This window comes from Biomphalaria glabrata, chromosome 5 (genome assembly GCF_947242115.1).
Source record: "Biomphalaria glabrata chromosome 5, xgBioGlab47.1, whole genome shotgun sequence".
Classification (NCBI taxonomy): domain Eukaryota; kingdom Metazoa; phylum Mollusca; class Gastropoda; family Planorbidae; genus Biomphalaria; species Biomphalaria glabrata.
Genome location: NC_074715.1, coordinates 47,269,447 through 47,286,765, shown reverse-complemented (window position 1 = coordinate 47,286,765; position 17,319 = coordinate 47,269,447). Strand labels below are relative to the sequence as shown.

At 34.3% G+C, this 17,319-nt stretch overlaps 1 protein-coding gene across 5 annotated transcripts in view; it reads right to left on the bottom strand.

Moving 5' to 3' along the window:
- Nucleotides 1-5,220: 5,220 nt before the first annotated feature.
- Nucleotides 5,221-17,319, bottom strand: part of LOC106052255 (glutathione hydrolase 1 proenzyme-like) — a 29,808-nt gene continuing 17,709 nt past the window's right edge. Inside the window, exons 1-12 of one of the 5 annotated variants that reach the window (XM_056030430.1) lie at nucleotides 14,677-14,821; nucleotides 11,331-11,537; nucleotides 11,031-11,153; nucleotides 10,802-10,902; nucleotides 10,334-10,523; nucleotides 10,056-10,210; nucleotides 9,708-9,857; nucleotides 9,363-9,499; nucleotides 8,657-8,844; nucleotides 8,318-8,561; nucleotides 7,978-8,091; nucleotides 5,221-5,981 (exon numbers count right to left, since the gene is read on the bottom strand). In XM_056030430.1, the coding sequence (XP_055886405.1) occupies nucleotides 5,838-5,981; nucleotides 7,978-8,091; nucleotides 8,318-8,561; nucleotides 8,657-8,844; nucleotides 9,363-9,499; nucleotides 9,708-9,857; nucleotides 10,056-10,210; nucleotides 10,334-10,523; nucleotides 10,802-10,902; nucleotides 11,031-11,153; nucleotides 11,331-11,455 (1,671 nt within the window). In that variant the 5' untranslated portion in view covers nucleotides 11,456-11,537; nucleotides 14,677-14,821 and the 3' untranslated portion in view covers nucleotides 5,221-5,837. The other 4 variants (XM_056030432.1, XM_056030431.1, XM_056030429.1 and 1 more) reach the window with 4 other exon arrangements.

Here is a 17,319-nt window from a genome sequence, read left to right as displayed (position 1 = left end):
TAAGTAATACCTATGATCTTTCTGTGGCATCTTAGTTCCATTGCTAGGATCATCTTCTCGAGATTTGCAGTCAGCGTCCAAGATTCGCATGCATATAAGAATGTGGCCGTGACCAGGGAGAGCATCACTCTGATTTTAGTGTCGAGGGCTATGCCCTTGTCTGTCCAGGTTGCTTTTAGTTTCGCAAGTGCTGCTGTAGACTGCACATGTGCAGTTCTGGTCAGTAGTTCAGGTTTGGTTCTTTCATCTGAGACAATAGCTCTAAGGTATTTAAAGCTACTGACACGTCAGAAGTTTCGCCACCAATGCTGATGTTCCTTTTAAAGCCTTGATGGTAACTTTTATTATGTTTTTGATATTTTCCCATTGATGCCCAGAGTGCCCCATGCCATACTCTATCGAAAGCTTTCTTGAAGTCAATGAAGACTCCGGCCGATTTTCCCTTTTTTGTGTGATTTCACCACTGATGCCTGTGTCTTGTCTGACAGGCCACAAAACACCCCAATAGAAAGAAAACTATATGGAGAGCTCCCTGAATTGGAAACCACTGCGCAGTTCATCTCATGTATTGGTCTAGTCATCTGAACGCTCCAACATAAAAATGAGAATGAAGAAGAAGAAACCCCTGATGCTACTTCTGAGTGGAGACTTGGATAGTCCTCGATGTTGGTTCCTGGAGGGACTTCCCAAGTTACTAAAAGTCTCCGCAGTAACCTGAGATTTAGCCATATTCAGATCTGAAGCGACACTTAATACGTCATCTCACTTTACAAAAAATAGCTAATTATGAAAGATGTAGGTGTAAGAAGAATGTTTAAGATCATACATAGCATGGGTAAGTTGGGTTTACTGCAGCCTTTTGTGAGCTCTGCATTCTTTCATGCTGGCTGCTGAGGACAGACGAAGACGGCGAAAAGAAAATCTAAATCGACCACCTGCGGACAATAATTATGCTAGCCCTTCATGTGGCAAAATATGTAGGTCACAGCTGGGGCTGCATTCTTCACTAATCTTTGGACTCGAAGACAAGCCTTATTATGGGGAGGGGGGGGGTTGACTAGTGACGTCACTTGCGCTGGAATTTTGATTTAAGTGAGGAGGATTCGCGCAACACATCGACCTGACTCTCTTGCCCTAAAGCCCATTCTTTTCCGGAAGCAAGATTTTGTCAAGAAATCCGGGGACGAGTTTGGGTGCAGTGGATGAGACTTTCTGTGTGTCTTGTCCTGCTCTAGAGTGATCCACAGCACTGTGCTGGTAGTTGCCCTCTGTCCGATTTGTCTAGTTTTGTGACGTTACGCACAGGCCGCCAAGTCCAGACTTCACATGCTAGGTTTGACAGAACCACAGTGTACTGAGTGCCACGGTTTAGTCAAAGCCGATGCCGGGGTGTGGCCGCTGCACATGCTACAGCTTCTAGGAGCCACAGGTGAGCGTTGGGTACCGAGTGGGGACCAAGAGTGAGCCAAGCTACCCCCAAAAAGAGGGTACTACTGCCTGTCCACTAGAGGTGCTATCCCTCCTAGATACCCCATATATTTTACAGACTTTACTTTAAAACGAAGATAATTACTTCCTACGCATTTTATATCAATCTAGTCATGCATGTTAATCAATGAATTAAACTTTGCTAAGTCGGTTTTCCTGGCATATTCAGGCAAGCAACACATTCCATTCTCTAATGACACTAGGAAAAATGAGCACTTGTACGAATTTGTTCTAACGCATGGAATAAGAAATGTGCCTTTTAAGCATATAGAAACTTTTTTTTGTGCGCACATTTCTCCTTTGAGCGTAACTTGCTTTTGTAGACATTGCATAAGATTTTTTTTTTTTGGTTGAAGTCGACATTGACTGAATACGTAATTTTGTGTGTAAAAAAAATATTAAACATACGGGTAGTTATAAATATATTATTTTGTGTGTTGAGGTACCGGTACGCCGGAGTGATACAAAAAATGTCCGACCAAAAGCACTATAGAGCCTATGAAATACTTAAATATTTTATTAAGAAGCCGAAGTCAAGGATTTTAGGTAAAATTTCTTTTTAGGGGTGATGAGGGGGTCAAAGTTAGAAAAGTGAAACTAGAACTCTCAGGCCGATAAAAAAAATCTAGAACAAATATTTATGTAAAACTATTTTAAAAAACTAGCTGACATGTTTTGCATAGGATTATCTCCTTTGAAGGGACTTCTGTAGTAAATGACAGACACTTGATACCCGGCAAGATGCACCATTGGATGTACTGCTTGAATGTTGCCCATTTTATCCCACAAAAGCAATGATGCTTTAGCAAGGGATTGGGGGGGGGGGGGGAGGGAGGGCGACCAAGCCATGCCAACAGGTATGAAAACTTCTTTATAAAGCCCCTTAGATCACCAAAGCGAGCTACTTAGAGTCAATCGGATGTGGACATGTGTGGATAGGAATTGTCGAAACCATGAAACCAGCAAAAAAAAAAAAAGTAAGTTATTTTTAGTAAAAGTTCACTTTTCATGGGTCAGGGTTTATTGTTTGACCACAAAAAAAAAAAACAAGCAGACAGCAGAATACAGTACCTAGTATGTCATGGTTTGATCAAATTACTATCACCCCGACACTACTGTAATTAGCTATGTCAATATGAAATAATATGTGTTAAGGTATTCATTTTTCTTGAGTTGAATTGTTAAAATTATGCAACAATCTGAAATCGTTAAGAATGGTAAATAACTCAACAACAGCAACATTTGGAAGATTAAACTTTCTAGAAGGTCCAATGACTAAATTCTATTTTGATACTCTTTTTTTTGACAGCAGCTAGAATATAAGTAAGAGTAGTTTTCTGTGAAATTATGACTTCAGTCACATGGCTCAATAAAAGAAAATGTTCTCGGATCTAGCAATCTAAATTTATTATGTACTTTACCAGTAACATGATGTGCTTAGATTAAGTAAATTTAAAATGTGGTTCCATATTTATTTTGTTAGGTAAAAGTCACTAAAAGAAAATGAGAGAAATAAATATTCAAAGATGAAATTTCCTTTCATATGAAATTTAATATCAGCACATTAAAATGGGTAATTATGTACATACAAGCAAAATTTGATTGAGATGTACAGTAAATACAACTTCTGGCATCGCAGATGCATACAATGGGAACCTGTGGAAACCTTGGAATCTATCTAAAGCGATGGGCTATGATTGTCGGTTCAGTAAATAGCATTAGAGAAAGAAAATCATTGGAAACTAAAAACAGCAATAAATATAGTTTTGATTTATAAACTGATATAAATACAAAAACTGTAAATCAACCAACTTCTGATGCAAGAGAACAAAGTCAATGTTTTCCAAGAAGTACACCAAAAAGATCTGTTTTACAAAACTACTAATACTGGCAGTAGTTGGTCAACTTTGGATCATTTATTATTACTGGTGTTGTGAATTGACATTTCTTCACACCTTTAGTCTCTCACAATGTCACTATTGACAACAAAATGCAAACTTGCAAGCAAATCTCATTTGACCAGACTTAATTATATATTTATGACTTTAAATAAAATTGCAATCTCATTAATTAACACACACTTTGTTTTGCAAGTCTGGTGTGTTAAAAAGAAAAAGATTGATTTAAAAAAATTTTCAGGCTGCAATTAATACAGAATTATTTTCAGTGAAGAATAAAATATAATTTATAAGAATACAAAAAAAAAAAAGTTTGGAATTTTAAGGATTGCAAACTCATTTGTATTGTTTAATGTTGACCTAATTGTCACCACATCTGTTTCTTTTTAAAGATGTCTAAATTCAATGCAAATAGTACATTAGTCAATAATCTCCATTCAAACATTGTGATGGGGAAGTCTCATTGTTCAATGACTAAAAGCAGACCAATTTATAAATAGCAGAAAAGCAATACTGACATTTTAAGTAGAAAAATATTTGAGTGATTCAATGGAATGGAAAAGTTTATATACGCTATTATTATCTATCACTCTCAACTTTCTAAACAGATGTCAATTAAAAAAAAAAAAAAAAAAAAGAGTTGGGAGTGCATAAGTTGAAAACATGCAATGAAAAAAATGAGCAGTATGTAACCTGATTAAGTAATTAGAATTCATGATCTTTAAAAATTAACAAATTTACATATTTACACAACAAATAATTATCATTCTAGCTTCTGGTGAGCATGCTCTGAACTCAGCAATCTTTGTGTGAAACACAAAAGTGTAATAACAGCACTTTTTGCATATTGTGACAGTTTAGAACATTTCATCATGGTCAGATCACCTCTCTTGTATGGTTGTATGAGTTAATAGCTTATTTTCACAAAATTCTCTATTATATGGTTAAGTCACCTAAACCCTGGGCTAATAATTGTAATGTTTAAACTTGTATTGATCATGTGCCATAAAATATTAGTATTAATAATGCTAAGAGTTTTTTGGTTTCAACTATATCTAAACCTGAAAAAGAAACTTGATGAGAACGAACTGACCATATGCTATTGACAGTTCAAATATGCATTGGTTCTTAGATTACATTTATTTCAATTTTTTTTTACAAGTTAAAAAAAAAAGTATTGAGCATTACATAGCCAGCTGATTTGAGGAATGGAATATTTAGTGGAAAAACAAATTCTAGACTAGATACTTTATTAGGAAAGAGACAAGTCAACATTGTGTGTATGTATGTACATTTACAGATAAATACAGTGTAGAAAGTATACACATTTAAAGCCCTTGTCTAAAGAAAAGTAGATCAACGGCTTGATAAAGTTGTTACAACCGGTGAACAAATAAGACTTTGGTCAAGTATAAGGTGTTAGCAAACAAGCAAGCATGAGTGCTATAAATACATATTATTATATTTTTATAACCCTTACACCGTAAGCAACTTTGAAATAGTGAAATGGATATTTATGTCCATCAGCCTAACAACAGAATTCCCTAAAACTCATTAGTAATAATATATTTAATAATAAGAGTTAGAGGTAATTTACTAAATGTCACCCCCCCCCCTCCTTTTCACACTAATGTACAAATAATTTGTTGATTTGCATTCTCATTTTTTTTAAAATAGTTTCAATGACTAAGCATCAAAAAGAAATTTACACTTAGTATTTAGATACATATCAGTAATGATAAATTTTTAAAGCTTACATGGGCTATTTGTGCTACTGGTTTACTTACACTTGAAATGAACGCGTAATAAGAATCTCAACTAGGAAGGAAAAAAATTTACTTACGGAGATTCTCATTTTATCCAATTCCTATTAATTGCCTCAATGTATACAACAGAGGGCAACTGTTTAGAGCCCAGTCCCAATCATTTACTTGAACAGATGTAAGATTGGTCGAATGGAATAACAAAAAGCTTCACAAAATATAAAGAACAAAAGGTGGTCTAAATAGTTACCATCAACTGTTGAACAGCAAAGCAATAATTTCTTGGTCATTCTTTTTGAGTTCAGTTCTAATAAGAATGTATTTTGTAGTTGCACTCAATACTTGCACTAGTAGTAATAGACTACTATAGAATGCTAGAATACTTCATTCTAGCTACTGAATATAATTTGTAAATATAATGACTGAATTGACAACAAAAGTGATATGTACACAACACTTGAACATTAGCATAGGCTGAACTTGTGTAAGGTTAGTCTTCTCACAGCAGTTGCTTTCTCAGAAATCATACTGTCACATATATCCAATTGCACATCAAGTAAAAAAAAAAAAAGTTTAGAGAAAAGCAACAATGAATTAGACCCATATTCTCTCGTTAAAAAATACAACATTTGGACTAACACTTACACTAATCAGCCTGCTTAAATAAATTAAAATATTATTTACAAAGTTAATATCCACTTGGCTCTCCTCCCTTTCGAAAATCAGCAGTTCCAATAATACCATTTTCTAGCACATCAACTGCTTGAATCACTGAATAACCAACCATATTTTTTGTCACATGTCCTTTAGCTCTAAGTCCATTGAGTATAGTCTGAAAGAAAAATGTTAAATAACATGAGTAACTCTCATTGTTGAAGACAGATGATATTGAACAAAAAAAAAAGTTAAGTTACAAATAAAGTCATTATTTTCTGTTTGTTTTGAGTAGATTTTCTTTTTACAGCTTTTCAATTTTTTTTATTTCTCTTGTCTACTACCATTTTTGAAAACATGGAATAGAACTGGCTATGGTTAATCTAACAACACTGTTAAATAGGACTCAGAGACTTAGCTAGCACAAAGTCCACATTAATCTCAACTCACTACTTACCTGCCCTAAGCATCCCTAAGCCAATCAAAGTTTAAGAACATCTTAACCATGTAACCACCCTCCACACCAGAAACATACTTATATTACAAAATCAAGAGACTTCAATAATATTATTCCAATCATCTGATAATCTGAAAGCTTATAGTTAAATCCTTAAAGTTAGATAATTGGAAAACAAATTAACTTGAAAGAAAAGAAATGCCATGCATAAAAATTATCAGGGCCGGTCTTAGGCCACTACAACCTATGCTGTCGCAGTGGGCCCAGCGCTAATTCTAGGTGTAATTATTGAATTGCAAACTATGCTAAAAATTTCTGGAAATCTGAATTTATTAGTCTCCAGAAAACTCATAAAAATCTCTTGAAAATTGACAAAATTGTCATTTGTGGGTGTCATTCATTGCGGAAAACGCCAATCCTATGTGTGATAGCAAAGGCATTGTCAGCTTTCATGTACTAAAATGTAATAATCAGGTGAATTTTCACCTTAATTGTTCCAGTACTTTATTTACTTTTATAGCCACTGGCATAGAAATATGCCATAGGTTGCAAGGTTCGTAAAGAAAAGCTAATTTGATTGCAATTTTGTACTTATTAAAGAATGAATACAATTCAAAGTGTATTATTTTTTCTAATACCAAATCCTAATTTTCACTTATTATTCTTATTCCCACCCAGACTAGGCCCAGCGCAATCAGTTTCGCATAGGGTCTGCAATTGTTAGGACCGGCCCTGAATATTATACCTTTCAAAATGCGGTAGTGGTGGAAAGGTCTCTAATTCTTTGTGTTTTTACATGAATGGGATTAAATAGGACAATTTATTTAGGCAAATTTTATTAAATGTGTTGCTTGAAAGCAGTGTAATTATGACTAACAAAAATGTGCCAAGTGATATGCACATTAAAAAAAAGCTTAAGTTTTGAGTTTTTTGGCACATCTGCACACTTTAGGCCATGTCATGCCCGTAATTCCTAAAAAAAATACTCTACTCATACCACAAGAGCTAAATTTTATTTTAAAAAAGCTTGTAATTGTATTCACACATTATGTACCACAAACCCTAATACTTAAAGTCACACACACAAAAATGACCTAACCAATATGAGATCACTAATATCAGACTCTGTAAAAGAAACATGAGCATCTGTTGAACTATTATGTAATGAAGTTGCTGCTAATCTAACAACCAATAAATCTGGCTAATGAATAGTACAAAACTGTTTTTTTAAATCATTTTAAACAAATGTTTTATACATATGTGCAAGCAATGCACATTCTTAATTTTAAAAACAAAAGGGTATGCTTACAGAAGGCCTTAAACAGGTTGCACTTAAGATATTTTAAACCTAATGAAGGTGATTGTGGAAAAGAGATGCAATATAACTTAATGGACTAGACATTTAAAACTTCAAGGCCTTTGTGATATCAGATTTTTTGTTTTGACACAATTTGCTTTTGAAATAAAACTATGAAAATGAACTGCCTATTTCATAATGTGTATTTTTAAAAATTGCTTAATGTCTAATGAGAATGATTTCTACATTTTCATTAAGTTGGAAAAATGGTAGGCTGAAGGACTTCATTTGGTTTTCAAAAACATTACCTTCTTTAAATTAAATGTGCACATTATATACATATAAGCCTAATGTACACCTTGATTTGAATTAAAACTAAAATAAATGCATTATGTTTGCAATATTATAACCAAGTCTCACCTCTGGGTAGTCTTTTTCAACCACCAGTTCAGGAGGCATAAGTTGATGGTGAAGTCTTGGGCGGTCTATGGATGCAGGTAATGGCATACCAAACCAAAGAACATCAATAATATTCTTAAAAAAAAAGAAAAAAAATATCTAAAAGATATTGTACATTTCAATAACATATACGTGCTGCAAAAAACGTTTATTTATTAACCTAGTACACAGATCCAATTCTGAAGTGCATGCCACACACACACACCATTTTTCATTTTAAAGCATGTATGTAGTAAATTTAGAACTAACTAAAATTTTTCTGAATACAGCTTCTTAAAGAGAGAGAAAAGAAAATGTATACCAAAGCAGTAGCTGATGTAATTTTGCTTCCCCCAGCAGCACCAGTAACAAGTTTGATCCTTTTAGATTTTTTATCCCAAAGTATTGCTGGACACATTGATGACATAGGTCTTTTCCCTGGACGGATAAAATTGGCTTCAGATGCTGGAAGTCCAAAGTAGTTTGGTGAATTTGGTGTTGAGAAATCATCCATCTCATTATTGAATATTATACCAGTTCTATTTCCCCTTACTCTGCTACCAAAACTGGAAATAGACAAATGTAAGATAATACATTTTAAAGAATAAAAATAGGTTAAGTGTAAAATGAATTTTTTCTTTTCCATCTGGTAAAATCTTACTATGTATTGATTGTGCTAGTAACAGAAACAGCATTGCCTTCCACATCCACAACAGAGATGTGGGCAGTACCAGCATCGTTGTTAATATAGGAAGTTGGCTGATAATAATTTGTTTCATTTGTTATATCATCATCTATGCGCTGCCTTGTTCTTTCACCATATTCTAAGGAGGTCATTTGCTCAACATCCTGGGGACAAAATGAAAAAAGTTGTTTATGTGTTCTTCTAAATATAGTATGCCCAGCATGTCATGACTTAAAATTTTCTATAAAAAATTAATGTATATGCACCGAAAAAAATAAATAAATTTCAAGGCAGAAATTATAAACCAATGTCTAAATGAAATAAGTTGTTTACGTGTACTTCTAAATAATGTAAGCCTAGCATGACAAGATTTAGAAATTTTAATACAAAATTAATATATATATACACAGAGAAAAAAAAATAATTTCAAGGCAGAAACTATAAACCAATGTCTAAATAATGTCATACAATAAATATTCTATTGTTAGACACTAACAATCCATGTGTTGAGCATTAACTTTACCCATATACTCTGCTATTGTTCTGCCTCTTACCACACAAAGTAGCTATGGTAAAAGAAAATCCTTGGACATAAGTACAATCAAATGAAATATTTTTATTATTTTCTGCTAAAATAATTTTTTTTTTAAATTCTTGATTTACATCCTTAAAGATTCCTCACCTCCTTAACATCAATAAAATTAGAATCACCCAACTCAGTTCTTTTGCCATAGGCGAATTTCATTGCTTCAATTATTCTATGATGTGTAAGTATTGTGTCTTCATCAGTAGCAATACTCTCAGGACCAAAATTATACCCTGTGGAAAAAATATTTTGTTAGATTAATCAGGACTGAAACCTTCAATTGTGCATCAAAAATACTTCCAAGAAAATTCTTAGGTACAAGTGAACAAATAAAACAAAATGTTATTTAAAAAAAAATAATAATATAAAAAAAAAGTTGAGTGGCTTTTTTTTTTTTTGGATGCTCTATGAAGAGTCAATGATGTGGAAAGAGAAACCCACCACTGAGAATATTCAGAATGTAACTCAGCACAGGGCCACTTCCTGGAGGAGGTACTGAGTACACACAATAATCACCAGGCAAATGCATCTCTGTTGGTTTGTCCCATTTCAAGGTGTAGTTTTCCAAGTCTTCAACTTCTATAATTCCACCTGTCAAAATTGGTTGAACTATCACTACAGGTACTGTGTCAGTGTAAACAGGTAGCTTCTAAGAAAACCTGACAGGCCTTCACTCATTCCAAATTAAAACATTACTAACAAAAGCAACCATTCAGAGACAAGAAGACCACAGAGAAGAAGGAAGTGGCAAATGAAAGTACATGTCCACATGGTTGCCTGTCTATTTACCTGCTTCTTTTATATCTGCAACAATATCACTGGCTAAACTGCCGTTGTAGAAAGACAATGGGTCATCAGCAATAGCTTGGAATGTTTTGGCAAGTTTAGGTAGTTGGATGAGACTTCCAATAGGTTTCACATTACGATTGTGGTCAAAATAAGGTCTATAAGAGAAAAGTGGTGGGAAAGCATGAAGCCAAACATAGCAATGCTCCGTTAGTTAAGGTTTTAGAGAAAGCAACCACAGCAGGTCACCATAACATTACAAAAATGCACAAGAAACTTACAAGAATTTGTTCTTGTCTTCATCTGATTGCAGTCGACTGAGTGCATGGTGTAAAGCTTTTGTCAGTGGTGCACCTTCCAGGCAGAGTTTGACTGTTGGCATAACAATTTCTCTCCAGGGGACTTTTCCAAACCTTCTGTGAACTTCATATAGGCCTTTCACCTCTCCAGGCACACCAATAGCCATACCACCTAGTTATTACATACAAAATACCACCTAAATGTGAAAATGCCCACAAACACTTTGACCTTCATAAATGTTGAAATAGTAGTACACATCATTATTTTACGTTATCATATTTACAATAAATCGACACCACATAAATTAAAATCTTACAAATTGTACTGACCATTTGTATGTTGGCAAAAAGCTAGATTTTGTTGAGACAAAATTATGCTGCAAAGAGCTACAGGTTAGTAAGAAAAAAAAAATTATCCCAACTTTAAATAAATTGAAAACTACAGCTTACCATACATAGATTTTTTTCTATTCTCTGGTAAAATAAACATATCCTTTGTTGAAGCAGCTGGTGCAGCTTCTCTGCTATCAACTGAATGCCATCCATGATCTCTAAATTGAGTGAATAAAAAATGAGTATTATAGAAAAAATGTTTTAATGAAAAATAATGTTTTGAAAAAGGTTATTACTAAGTATAAAGATTAATAAAATAATAACTTTTAGGCATTTAATAGCTTACTTGTGATAAATAACAAAAAATGAACCTCCTCCAATACCAGCACTGTGAGCACTCAACACTCCTGTTGCCAGCAATGTTGCAACTGCAGCATCTATTGCGTTGCCTTTCTTTTTTAAAATATTGCTGACAATGAATATTTAAATGGTGGAGATTAACCAAACAATCAAAAGAGAACTTTATGTCTTAAAAATTATTCGTACAAGATTATAATATATTCTTAGAAGCAAAAAGAAATTATATTTAACTGAATTTCAAATAAAACAATATTTCACTTAAGAATTTACCATTTATAATACTTACTTTCCAATGTCTGAACTAACTTTGGAATCAGCTACCACTGTAGCGTGTTTGTAAGCCTGTGTTGCTGATTTGTACACTGGTGTTTTTGTTCCACTGTTATTTTCATTATCTTTTCTTAGGCCCATGGCAAGCCCAAAAGCTAAGCCAACCCCGACGATAAGAGCACCGACGAGGATGGCCACCAGCAGACGCTTGTTTTTGGTGGGTCTGTAAAAAAAAAAAAAAAAATTATAAAGCCTATTTCAAATCAAACAGAACATAATGATAAAGAAAACAAACATAATGATAAAGAGAACATAATGATAATTAAATGGTATTTTAACAAGCCAAATTGAAAAAAAAAAAAAAAAGTTTTCAAAACATGTGTGTGTGTGGGGGGGGAGGGCTGTTAATGCTTTTGGATTGTGACATGTCATGAAATGACTATCTGCATTCCACAGCACATATGTAATACTCTGAGTGTGGTACTTGTCACATGACCAAAGCTGTGTTAATATGGAGTGAAGGAGAAAATTGTTGAAATGCCTAACACTGACTGATAGATGTCAATGGCAAGAAAAAAAAAAATAAATGGATTATAACAATTCATATTAAAATGTTAACACAATATTCAAAATTCCTACAATGTAATCTAATTATAAATAAACCTATTGATTTTAAAATTATTATAAAAAATAAACATGATTTATTTTAATAGTTACACAAGTATAGATCTAAATATCTTTCTTCTTGAGATCATTTATTGAAAAATAAAAATGATAGAGTAGAGATCTAATGTGTTTCTAGACAAGTTAATTTATTAACTTTTACCGCATTGGCCTAGATCTAGTCCATACCTTATAGATTTATGTATAACAGATGTGCAAACCAAACTCCAAAGTCTTATAACTAGTTTTAAAAGCATTGTAGATCTAGACTATATCTAGATTATATAGAGGGAGATTCTAGATCTATTTATTGAGCTTTTATAGATCTACATCAACAGAGCTGAGATCGATAAGCTACGCTCACACACTAAGATTAAGTTTTTCTAAAGAGCACAACATCTTGAACAAGGTGTGTGACTGGCTTTGTCTAGCCTTGTTCTTTGTGACCAGCCAACAACGGATTCATATAACATTAAAAAATCAATGTTTACTTTTAAGGACTAAAAGGGTCATAAGCTAATTATTAAAAGGTCTGAGCTCTGAATCAAGATCCCATCAAGGTGTTCTGTCCGCCTAATTTACCAGTGATTGGAATAAATCGAGATCTAGAGTCTAGATTTTTTTTTATTGATGGTAGTAAATTAATACTAGATCTAGATCTAATAGTATTAACAATTTCAAGATCTAGATTTAGTCCAGTGAAGTATAGATCTAGATCTGTAGTGGGATTTAATTATATCAATATCGGACCTTTAAATAACAAAATAAGTCTTCATTTTTGTTAAAGGTCCTTGGGTGATTTCAATGAAAAAAATATCGTTTTGTTTTATTTTGCGAAATAGATCTAGATCTATTTATATAGAGCCAAATTGTAATCGAATACCAAAAATTTAGCAGACTATAGACAGTCACAGATTTGCCGCCCTTCCTACCTCTCACCCCCTCTCCCAACCATTCTACATAGACTTTTACACTACAATTTTTTTAAAAGCTTTTTCCCTAGCTGTAAATAATTATTCTTGTTAAATTTAGATCTACGTTAGTTCTGTAGTTATTAAAATTGGACCCCTATGTTTATTTTTGTAAAAAGGCAAACGAGTTTTTAATGTATCATGGGTATAACAAATAGATCTAGGTCTAGATTTATGGTTGATCAAACAAGTGATATTTGAAATAGTCCACTGAAACGTGGTTATAAGGAGATAGCATGAAATATGAAACCAAAAAGAAAAATAAAGATTTTATTATAGAATAGATCTCTTCGTAATGAACATGCTCTAGGTCTAGATAAAGGTGATTTAATTTACATTTTCTAGATCTATCTATATAGAAACTAGATCATTAGATGTGTGTAAATGTTGAACATAAATGACCTGGTTATGTCGACTAGTTTATAAAGTTCACGCGCATACCATTTTCTTTGCGCGTGACCGAAAAAAGGAAAAGGGGGGGGGGGTGTTATATAGATCTAGATCTTAGATCATCTAGAATCTAGGTCTAGAGTCTTAAATTTGATCAACTATATAGATCTAGATTATATATCTAGATTCTAGACCTAAAATGATCCATCAGTCTATCAGTCTATCTAGAATTGACCTGGGTGTGAGAATCTATAAATTCTAGATCTATATTCTAGGCTTATGTTATTTTGATAGAATATCATCTAATAGATTATATAATATATAGTCTAGATTCTAGATCTATCAATATCATGATTCAGATTCTATACCTTGAAGCCTTGAACTACTATCAATAGTATCAAGTAGACTTTTAGTAGACTATACTCTCCATCAAGTGACTTGATTCAAGTCTATCTCTCTAGACTCTAGAGTCTAGACTCAATAAATAGATCTAGAATCTAGATCTATATTCTATATCATACAATCATACTCACAGTACTAAATCAACAATATGACTACTACCAAAATGTCTCTTGAGTCCTAGAGTGTAGTCTAGATTTAGATCTAAATATTCTAAATAATGATAATATTGAAATCTAGATCTATAAGATAAGTAGATCAATCTAGATCTATTCTAGATTCTAGATCTTGATCTAGAGTTCTATTCACTAGACTAGATCTGGATAATAATATATTTATAGATTATAGATCTAATCTTGATCTAGTTCTAGATAATCTGAGGTCTAGATCTAGAATCTAGATCAAGTAGATCTACCTAGTCCTAGTGACCTAGTCTAGACCTAAGTAAAAGTAAAAGAAAGCTGGATTACTTACGACTTACGCCTAACTTAGATTCTCCTTATAATTTTTATTCAAGTGAATATCAATATGGAATAAGCTTTACTTTAACAAATTGTCCGTCCCAGACTTACAAGTAAAAAAAAAAATGTTTAACGTTAATGAATTAATCCAGTTGTTGAATTAGACAATGACCAGACAAGAATATAATAAAGATCTCTTAGACTAGAATATATAGACTGCGGTCACAGTCCAGTCCAAGCTGAGCAGTGTCAATGTGTTACAATGTGATGAATGTGTATCACAGTTTCTGAGTATCACAGTATCAGGGTTGATGATGAAACAGCGTGTCCCGCGGAATTTATTCACAACACACACGCCGGCCTACACTGTGTGTACCACACACACAGCTTACACGCACGCGACTTGAGCGGCGCTTTCGAGTAACAGAGACTGACCAGATGGAAAAAAAATACAACAACAACACTACACAAATCTTACCGCGATAACTTTTTACCAGGGAAAGGATAATGGAGACAGGTTCAAACTGAAATCGGTGGGAACTCGTATTTTATCGATTACCTCCCTTTGGCCCAATGAAAGCGACACAAGCGCAGAGTGGTCGGACCAAACCGGGATAGACTGGATTTTTCTTCTCAGCCATTATTGCGTGCGCAAGCCACCACGCACGCCTACATAGGCATACTGAGCGCTCATGCGGTTGGCTGTTGAGGACAGGGATGCCGAAGCACGGGAATTTACCCTAGATCTAGTGGGAGATAGTTTGTTTTTCTTCCTTCTTCGGGTGACGGAAAAAATGTGTTCTGTTTCAAATGGTTTTTATTTTACATAGATCTAGATATTTATATACTTAAATATTTTTTTTTCACTTTTCGTTGTTTCTACATCTAATTTAGATTCTAAATAAATTTACAAGAAAAACAACTTGAAGTATATTATAAAAAAAAAAAAAAAAACTTAAAAGGGTAGTGTATTTCTGAGTGCCGAACCTGATATTTCGACACTCTGCTCCTTGAACGAACGATGCTACCGATTTATCCAGCGGGCATTGTATAATTGAGTAATACTTTATTGGTACTTTCATTATATAGCCATCTAGAACTAGATGTTGACTTCTGGTTAAGAAGTCGTATGATCTAGTCTAGATCTACTTCTACTTTTGATCTAAAATACATACTTCATTTAGACTATATTAGATTTACGTAAAAATAGAAGCAAAGCTTAGATAATCTATCAATAAAATGTAAGCAACTTTAAATTAAATAAACAACTCAGTTATCGGTACAATTGTATATTATGAGATTTTCTTCTAGTGTGATCATTATGCGTATATGGCTGATGGGGTGGGGGTGTCGTTAAAATTAAATTCCCGGAGATGAACAAAAAGCAACACTGTACGGATCACAAAAGCTAGCAGGACAAGCTACCTAAAAATTATTGTCAGTTATCTGGAGAGCTTTAAAAGAACCACCACTCCCTAACCCTCAAAAAAGATTGTTAACCTCGCGATATAAAAAAATATACCAAAGTTCTTCTATAAATATCTATTAAGCTTTATAGAATTGTACCTTACGGATCGACGAGCTGCCAAATTTTTTTAATTAACCACAGACGTGACGATGATGCTCATATGCAAGTGTTCTAAGACAGTTCGCAGGTAAATGGTTACAATAACAGCCACAACTCGTTCTCGACAAACGGTTCACTGGCTATTGGTTTTTCACAGACAGCTAGAGAACTTACAAAAGTTTCAAAGAGCGACGCATTGCAGTAGGCTGCCAAAAAATGTGTACAAGCAAATGCACAAGCCTCACGGGATGAAATAAAAATAAACCAGATTATAAAGGTATTTTGTTTTGTTACACAAACTTGCAGGCGGCCCTTGTGGGCTCGTTTTTTTTTTTTTTTGGGAAGCAATGTAAGTTAAGTGGCAAATTTTGATATTTTTAGCAACTGTGTTATGAAATAATGAATTATTATCTATCGAAGGCAAAAGACAGAGGAATTGAGAAAAATTATTATCTATCGAAGGCAAAAGACAGAGGAATGGAGAAAAATGGTCAACAGATCTTGTGCCGTGCCCCAATAGTTTAACAGACAAAGGGAGAGGTGAAGGTGAGGTTCATGAAGAATAAAAGTAGTAAACAAAAAAAAAACAAAAAAACATAGCGAGACTTTGGGCTAAAAGAAAGTAATATGAATGTTCTTGTGTGGATATGAAAAGTCAAAAATTGTACAAACTATATCAATAACCAACATCCATCCTACCTCCATATAAGATGTACATCTAAAGCATGACGGTTTGTGATCACTCTTATCAAATGCAAGACGCCCTGTTTGTCACACGTGTCTGTATGGCCTCTCAGCCGCAAAGAGACTAAGGATAATCTCACAAAAAATGTGATGAATGCCTGAGCATTAGCTGTGATTAGATGTGATCTGAACGATGTCGCCCACACAGCAGTTCCCCCCTTTCCACATAGCTGATTTATCAAAAGGAACGGCAAGTGCCGATGCAGTTTGGGTCAGCGACGCTGCAGGTTCTGCCAGGGTGTAGCCAGAGGTGGGGCTCGGGGCAAGTGCTATTCCAGGGCCACGAATAGTTTTAGAATGGGCTGATGGGGGCAAAATATTAATGAGACTCTCATTATCGTGGGGCCCCTTGAGGCGCGGGGCATGGGGTCTTTGCCCCGCTCGCCACCTCCTAATAAGGACGCCGCTGGTGTAGCACTGTGTGCTGCAAATTGCCTAAGGGTCGCCGGCTCCTGATTTTCTCTCAGGGTTGACTCCGTAAGCCTTTTCCATGTTTGGGTATAAATGCAAGGCAGCAGAAGTTTGAATTCAGAGTTTTTCTTCTACTAGGTGGGTAGCCAGCCAAGGCTAACGAGCAGAGCCAGTTTTAAGGGAGGGCAAGCGGGGCTATTGCTTAGGGGAAATCCACAAGAAAGAGCCTCACAGTAGAGAAAAAAATCCATATTTCGACAGATAAGCAAGTTAACGTTTTTTTTTTTTAAATATCTTAATTTTTCATTTGCATTTTTAACGACAGTACCGGTACTTTAAATCTTAAAGTTGGCAACACTGTCCTGGTTGAAAAGTGTCAGCTTAGAGTTTGCTCGTACT